Here is an 8,355-nt window from a genome sequence, read left to right on the forward strand (position 1 = left end):
CAGTCCCACCAGCAATGTATGTGAGTCTCAATCTCTCCACATCCCTGCCAGCATTTGTTATTTTCTGTCTCATTGAACCTGCTTGATCCACTCTTAGAAGAGAATTCAAAAAGCTTTGGAAAAGTATCTTAGCAAGGAAAGTCTAGACCTCAGTACTCAATACCTGAGGGTCAGAAGCAGGAAAGCAACTCTCTGACCCCTACCTTGTTCTAGTAGGAAGAGGGCCGGGCTTGGAAGCTGAAGGCCCAGGTTCTAGGCCCAAACTCCCAGTGCAGCTTGGTGGTTTTACCCTGTGCACCAGTTTTCTTGATCTGAAAAATGAGGATGTCAATAGCCACTTTCTAAGCCTGCTGCCAAGAGCCAATGAAATACTTGTTAAAATGGGTTTAATACTTTGCTGTATCCATCTTGAAATTCTTAATTTTTAAATGAGGAGGCCTCCTGTGTTTTCATTTTACATTGGGTTCTGCTAATTACATAGCCAATCCTGCCTGTGTGCCCTTGGCCCAGTCACTTAACCTCTCTGGTCTATAATTTCTTTGTTAGAAAATAAATGTCAGGACTATTTTCAATCCTTCCTCTACTTCACTATTAGCAAAATTTGCCATAGCGGATTGGTTACTCTGTCTTCCTTGAAACACTTTTTCAACTTGGCTTATGGGAAGAGATGCTTTCCTGGTTTCCTCTGCCTCACTGGCTGCCCCTCGGCTGTTTTCCCCCAAGTCTATGAACACACCCAGCACTGAACTCCGGAACTTCTCCTCCAAGCCTGCTTCCCGTAGCCTTCCTCATGTGTGCTTCCTATGCCTCAGACCAAAACCCAGGTCATTATCATTGTGCCCTCTCCTTACCATACCCTCTATCCCATTTGTCAGCTAATCCCAAAGCTGATCCCTTCTTCACCACTTTCATCACCATTCAAGTTTAACTACCCTCTGCCTGCCCATGACCTCAATACCCTTCTAACTGGACTTCCGGCTTCTACTCACCTACCTATCGTCAGTGGTCTCTTCTCCACACGGTAGCCAGAATAATCCTTTAAAACTGTAAGTCAGATCACATCACTCTGTTCAAAACCATCCCATGACTACCCATCTGAGTCAGAGAAGAAATCCCCACAGGGCCAACAGCTACCCGCTCAGGAGCTGTGCTGGTGCCTCTAGGCCTGGAAGGCAGCATGGCCGACCCCTCACCACCTCCAGTTTTGATTAACTGTCACCCTTCCTGACCACCCTATTTAAAATAGCAACCACCATCAACCTTCCCCCTTCCACGCCGTCTGATCATTCCCTGCTTATTTGTCTCCCAAGCACTCTGGTCACCATCTGATGCATTACATCGTTTATTCATCTGTTTGTTGTTTATCTCTTCCCATGAGAATATGCACTTTCATAAGGGCAGGGACCTTTGTCTCTTAACTGCTGTCTCAAGCACACAGGACACTGGGGCTGAGTGGATGACAATACAAAGAGCCCTGGAGCACATGGTGGTGATGTTATTATCATGTCACAGCAGCAGCATCCTCACAGAGTCCACAAGGCACATCTACAGCTCTCCTGCCCCTGAAGCCAGCTCTCATACAGGGAGCAAGGGCATTTATGGGGTCACTGTGCCCCAGCTGTCTACTAGATCATGGTGAGCCGATAGAAAGATCAATCAGAAGTGGTAACTGCCCTCTGACAGCTGATGACCTAGAGGGAGGTTTCATGTAGATGTGCAAATAACCCTAGAAGAAGGTGGCCTTTGTTAACATACCCCTTTAATGCCTGGTTTAACCCTTCCCATCCTGGTGGTGTCTCTAGAGTCCAGTACCCCATGGCTTGTGAAGTTACTTTGGGGCTATTTCTGTCCCAGACAAGTTCCCACTCTGGCCTGCTTATCACACCAAAGACACCCGGCCTGACTTCCAATCTAGTCAGCCACGGTCCCTCCTCTGGCCCCCTCCACCCAATACTGCCCTTTCCTTACTGTTAACTGGCAACCTACCCTCTTACAATCCCTCCATACTGTGCTTCTAGAGACTGGGAACATAGGGACAAAGGTGGAATCATTTAGGAAGGTTGCAGCAAGGTGTAAAGGGTCTAAATATTGTTGCCTTACAGTTAAGATCTGTGTATCTCTCTCCTTAAGAGCTCGTGGCCCGAGCTCAGGGGCTGCATCTACCCCTCTGCAGCCTGGCGGCCTTGCTCAGGATACGGCAGAGCAGGCAGGGTCTGCTGAGTCAGTGAACTGGATGATGTGAGCTCTGCACCCTCTGTAAGGTGCCCCACAGGGATTCTACAAGGCTATTTTACTGAGTTATCACAATGTAGCAAACACCCTCATTAGGAAAAATGAAAACATCCCAAATAAATGGATCAACCTTTGAAATGCTAGTTTAAATAAATCATTTTTAAAACCCCACTATGTTATAATTGTCAGAGGTCCTTCATTCAGTATCAGATGTCTTTAAACATGTTGCTGTGAGATGCTGTCTAGTCAGCTCCTACTCCGGCGACCCGAGAACAACAGGACGAAACACTGCCCGGTGCTGTCCATTCCCACAACCACTGTGGCAGCCACTGTGGCAGTCTGTCTGGTTGAGGTCTTCCTCGTTTTTGCTGACTCTGTACTTTACCGAGCATGATGTCCTTCTCCAGGGATTGGTCCCGCCTGATACCATGACCAAAGGTGAGACAAAGTCCAGTCATCCTTGCTTCTAGGAGCATTCTGGCTGCATTTCTTCCAGGGCAGATTGGTTCGTTCTTCTGGCAGCCCATGGTACTTTCAATATTTTTAGCTAACACCATAATTCAGAGACATCAGTTCTTCGTCAGTCTTCCTTATTCATTGTCTGGCTCACATGCACATGAGGCAATTGAAAAATCCTATGGACTGGGTCAGGTGCACCTTAATTTTCAAAGTCACATCTTTGCTTTTGAACACTTTCAAGCATTCTTTTGCAGCAGATTTGCCCAATGCATTATGTCGTGTGGTTTCCTGACTGCTGCTTCCATGGGCATTGATTGTGGCTCCAAGCAAAACAAAATCCTCAACAACTTCAATCTTTTCTGCATTTATTATGATGTTGCCAGTGAGTCCAGTTATAAGGATTCTTCTTTTCTTTAGTATTTGAAAGTTGTAGTACTTGATCTTCATGAGTAAGTGCTTCAAGTCCTCTTCACTTCCAGCAAGCACCGTTACGTCATGTGCACATCACAGGTTGTTAAGGAGTCCTCCTTTAATCCTGAGGTCATGTTTTTCTTCAGATAGTCCAGCTTCTCATATCAATTTACAGACTGAATAAGTATGCTGAAAGGATACAACTCTGCTGCTCATCTTTCCTGATTTTAAACCTTGCAGTCTCCCCTTGTTCTGCTCACACAACTGTCTCCTGGTCTGTCTACAAGTTACGTATGAGAACAGCTAAGTGTTCTGGAATTCTCATTCTTTGCAGTGTTACCCATACTTTGTTATGATCCAAGTCTTTAAACTCCATAGCTGAAAGTCCAAAATTATCAAGAGATGAATTACAAAGAAAGTCTCCCGTTCCCTACAGAATTGCTTTGAATAGGGATTCCCCAAGGTTCCCTGAATTTTAGATAGAAATTAATTTAAGGGCCAGGGAACTGGAAACCTTAAAGCTAAAGCTTTAGGACCTGGTTTTTAAGAATCAGGTTGAATTTCGGTGGTGGACACTTGGGAGTCTGTTACATAACCCTCAGTGCTTTTTGTGTGTTTGAAGAACTTATTTCTCTCACATGTTCACACCACACTACCTGCTCGTACTCAGGCAAGATCAATGATAAAAAATGACCCATCTCATAATTAGTAAGAGGTGCTACCAGCAATAAGTATGAAAATACTTGGTGAATACACCTTCCTCCCCTTAGTTCCCATTTTCTTCATATACAAAATAGGGGGAGGGACTAGATGGCTTGGGCCCCTTCCAGTTCGAATGTCTTATCAAAGTAGAAGGAATGAGAATTATTACTAAGGCCTTCTCTTTATAAATTAAGGGGCGCTGGTCCAAACAAAAGATGGCATATGAGCTGAACATTTACATTAGGCAGATACACTCCTTGGAGAGATCAGTCCTGGGAGAATAGAAGGGCTGTGTGTGCACAGGGAGACAGCTTGGGGGGCAGGAGTGCATGGGAGGGAAGGACACAGGGAAGAGGTAACTATAGGGAGGAAGTGGGAGGGGAGCTGTTGCATTATGGGAGATTATAGTCAATGTCATGAGACAAAGTGTGAACTGCTGTATAGAAAATGAATTTGCTCTGCAAACTTTCACCCAAATCACAATAAAATTTAAAAAACGGGGAGGGGGACTGGTGGTGCAGTGGTTAAAGCATTCAGCTGCTAACCAAAAGGTTTCTCCATGGGAGAAAGATGAGGCAGTCTGCTTTAGCAGATTTACAGTCTTAGAAACCCTATGGAGCTGTTCCACTCTGCCCTGCAGGGTCGCATGAGTTGGGATTGACTCAATGGCAGTGGGTTTTGGGGTCTACTTATAAAGGATTCCCTTCAGATTTTCTGACTTTCCTGACTGCATTTAACGTATGATTTGGTTTACCAAAATCTGCTTTCCAAATAACTTTTCAGAACAGATGGGATATAAAGAACAGTTCCTATACTTTTATTATTAATAAAAGCAACTGACATTTATTAACTGAGTACAATATGCCAGGCACCATGTAGTCAACATCCCAGGCACCTGTACCGGCCTGGTAGGGTGATCTGAATTAATCATCACCGGAACTAGATAGCAGTATTGTCCCTGAAGCTGTCTACTTTGCCCAAGGCTGCAGAGTTAGGGAATGGCACGTGGAATTCAAACCATCTTCAATTCAGCCTCTGACTCCAGGGCATGTTGTTAACCCTGCGTCTCCCCGACTGGCTGCCTGCATCAGGAGGGCCCCTGTGTTTCTCTGTTGGTGGAATCGAGGCCTCCTGTGCTCTCATGCCTTCACAAACGGGGTGACCCATCTGAAGATGGGGTGGTTCCTTAGACTTAAATTCATGACACAACATGGAGATGCTTTCATTTAGAAATGCTTTGGACTTCTGTTTGGGGGGCACTGAGTTTCTGTTAATGGTGGTGGCATATTCTTGAAAAGGACAGCAGTAATGGTGGCACAACATGAAAAATGTCATCAGTGTCCCCAAGCTGTAAATGGGGAAGGTGTTATGTTGGTGAATGTCTTGTGTATGTTTTCACCACAATGAAAATGAAAAAAAGAAAAGAGAAGAAATGCATACCTTCCCCTAGATATCTCTACTTATCCGTAGGTCTCTCTTGAGTATACTGGGTGAGCAGAAAAGGATTCACATTTGCTTTGAATTCCCAGTTTGGGTCTTCTCTCTACGTTTCATTTTTTAAGACTAACAGCATAGACAGCAAGACAACAGTATTTTGCAACAGACTGAGGTGAAAAAATGCTACATGCAGAGACTCAATATCTGAGAATTTGACATCTGTTTAGCACACTTCAAAACTGTCACATCCACCACTTTCACTTCCACAAGAACTGTGTGAAATAGGCAAGGCAGGGGTGATTCACCCACTTTGCAAAGGAGTAAGCACAGAAAGGGGGATGCCTTTGCCCTGGGCCACAAGCTGGTGAGCCTGTAGGCAGGGTCACTGGGTCCCCACACTTCAAGGCAGACAGAACCAAATGACTGCTGCCCCAAGGATGGTGCCCCACCAGGCCGCGCGGCCGGAGTGGCTGCCTTTTCAAACCTAAGTCCGCCTGCGCTCAGAAGATGAGGACCCAGCTCCAGCCATCCCTCTCCTCACACCTGTACAGGCTGATAAAGAAAGTAGAATTAGCCTGCAGCTGTGGGCCAGCCAGATAAAACATTTAGGCGGGAAGTCAAGTGACAAATGAACTTGTATGTGTGTGTTTTTATGTGTTGGTTACTTCTGATATTTTGAACACGCTCCTAGGCTGCTCGTGGAAGTCATTCGAACTAGCAGGAAGGAGCTGCAACAAGATGGATTTAGGAAAGGACCACTCTCATGTGACGCTCCATCAGACACCTGACCTTCATCAAGACAACCACACTCCAGGTAACGCAAGAGACCTTCCGAGCTGGTGGCTGTTGGGAAGAACTGGGGTTACAATTGTTTGCCTATATTCTATAGATCTGGCAAAAAAAAAAAAAAAAAAAGGCATAATTGAGTGTGTTCATAGCGTTTGGGAAGAACTTGAGGTAGGTAACTTCCTCAGGGCCTTCGAGCACTAGGTGTCTAAAGAGCCAGAGAAGCACAGGTAGTAATAAATTATTTATAAGAAATGCGCTGATGCAAAAGACAATGGGCGTACCCCAAGTGGAGGGTTGTGGTAAAACAAATGGCCCCATGCGGGCCTGTGGGAGCAGAAGTTTGATGTGCCTTTTGGAAGAGACGAGGTGACGAGTAGCAAGAACTGTCACAGTGCTGTTCCTTTAACTCACACACCCTGCTCCTTGGATGTAGACTAAAGCAGCATTTCTCAAAATGTTTTACAGAATCCTAGGTCTTGAGATATGCTAAGAGAGGAATTTCCAAGCTTTCGTGTGCTGTGCTGATGAAGCCCACAGACCTCTGTGCAGAATAAAAATAGAAATACACAAAATTAAATACATAGGAGTGCCTGCTTGGGCAGCACATACTCTAAAAGCGGAATGATACAAGGGAGATTAGCATGGCCTCTGAGCAAGGAGAAAATGAGGATCTGTGACATGGTCCATATTCTTCCTGATGAGAATGTAACTTTGAAATAATATTTCTTAGTAAGTGGTTCAAAGTATAATGCATAAACCTAAAATGTCATGCAAAAAGCTAAAATCAAAGTACCGTTTTCCTTTAGTTATATCTCTGGCCTGCTGTACAGAACTCTTAGAACATTAAAGAGGACACATTTTTTGGGGGGGAGGGGGAAATTAAATACATAGGATTACAAAGGAAACTGAGTATATTAGGATACAGTTAGAAAAATAAGAAACCTGTGATGTAGTAATGCATGTGTTTGCAGAGGCATTAAACAGGAGCCAGGGCTGGGCCCAGTAACCCTGGCAGTGATGCACGTGAATGATACTCCAGGCACCTGCACAACTGGAATGTGAAATGGAAACTGAGTCTGTCATTTCTTTTGGTGACAGTCATAGGTACTGCTCAGACCACCATGGTTTGTTGCCTGCATTCATAATTCAAGGAAATGGTCATTTTAATTAGAGGTTGGCAGAAAGAGGTGTGACTTTCCCATCCACGTTCACCATTGAGAAGCTCTGTCCTAAGTGTAGGCGTCCCTGGATGGTAACATGCTCAGCGGTTCACCGAAGGGCTGGAGGCTGAGGTCCACCCGGAGGCACCTGAAAGGAACGCCTGATGATCTGTTTCCAGAAAGTCAGCCACGGGAGCCCCTGGGGGCCCAGCTCCCCTCTGATGCCCACGGGGGTGCCGTGGTCAGAGCGAGCGCAGTGGCGACTGGCGGGGTGGCGGTGTCCTAGGGATAAGGGCCCCATGGGCATGCTGCGTGCTCTGTCCCCTTGTGGGGTCACAGTGCAGATTCGCACAGTAAAGGCTCATTTCCACCCCCAAGACCTCGTCGTCTACCTCAAGGTTGCTTAGCAACAGAACCTTCCCTGTTAACTTCAATATTTCAAAGAACTTGGAAAAACACATTCCTAAGGAAATCATCCACAAGAAAGCTTGATGTATAATAGCAAAAAAGAACCGGCAACAACCTGAAAGCCCATCACAAGTCACACGATGAGGTCAATGATAGCACATCCACTTAATGAAGCGTCATGTCGTCACTAAAGCCCTAATTATGAAGACTATACTACGGATAATAGTTGATATAATGTCAGGTTAAAAAGACAGGACACTGTAGTATGCTATCCTTACTACTTTTAACATTGGGTAGTACAGGGATTAGATGGAAGTGAATAAAAACAAAGCAGGTTGAGGATGGCAGAGCCTGGGGAAACTTTTCTCTACATACAATACGTAAAAGCCATTTTGAAGAAATAGGTTGACAGCAATAGTCTGCAAGGTTGTCCTCAAAAAGTTAGAGGAGGAAGACCTGAGATGCCCAGCACAGCCACCTTCCCTCCTCCTTGTAAGGCTCTCACCCATCACAGCCACCTTCCCTCCTTCCTGCAGGGCTCTCACGATCACAGCCACCTTCCCTCCTCCTTGTAAGGCTCTCACGATCACTGCCACCTTCCTTCCTTCCTGCAGGGCTCTCACGATCACAGCCACCTTCCCTCCTCCTTGTAAGGCTCTCACCCATCATAGCCACCTTTCCTCCTCCTTGTAAGGCTCTCACGATCACTGCCACCTTCCCTCCTTCCTGCAGGGCTCTCACCCATCACAGCCACCTT

The 8,355-nt window shown here is 45.7% G+C and overlaps 1 protein-coding gene and 1 non-coding gene across 2 annotated transcripts in view; both read left to right on the forward strand.

The window, feature by feature from the left end:
• Positions 1-5,979: 5,979 nt before the first annotated feature.
• Positions 5,980-8,355, forward strand: part of HEMGN (hemogen) — a 10,718-nt gene continuing 8,342 nt past the window's right edge. The window contains exon 1 of the mRNA XM_007958360.1: positions 5,980-6,055. Within this exon, the coding sequence (XP_007956551.1) occupies positions 5,980-6,055 (76 nt within the window). The remainder of the gene's footprint in view (positions 6,056-8,355) is intronic.
• LOC122151956 lies at positions 6,617-6,723 on the forward strand. Its single transcript, XR_006164352.1, has one exon. It is a non-coding gene; the product is annotated as a U6 spliceosomal RNA (small nuclear RNA).

Source organism: Orycteropus afer, unplaced genomic scaffold (assembly GCF_000298275.1).
Source record: "Orycteropus afer afer isolate SDZICR_OR568_19922 unplaced genomic scaffold, OryAfe1.0 scaffold00943, whole genome shotgun sequence".
Classification (NCBI taxonomy): Eukaryota; Metazoa; Chordata; class Mammalia; order Tubulidentata; family Orycteropodidae; genus Orycteropus; species Orycteropus afer.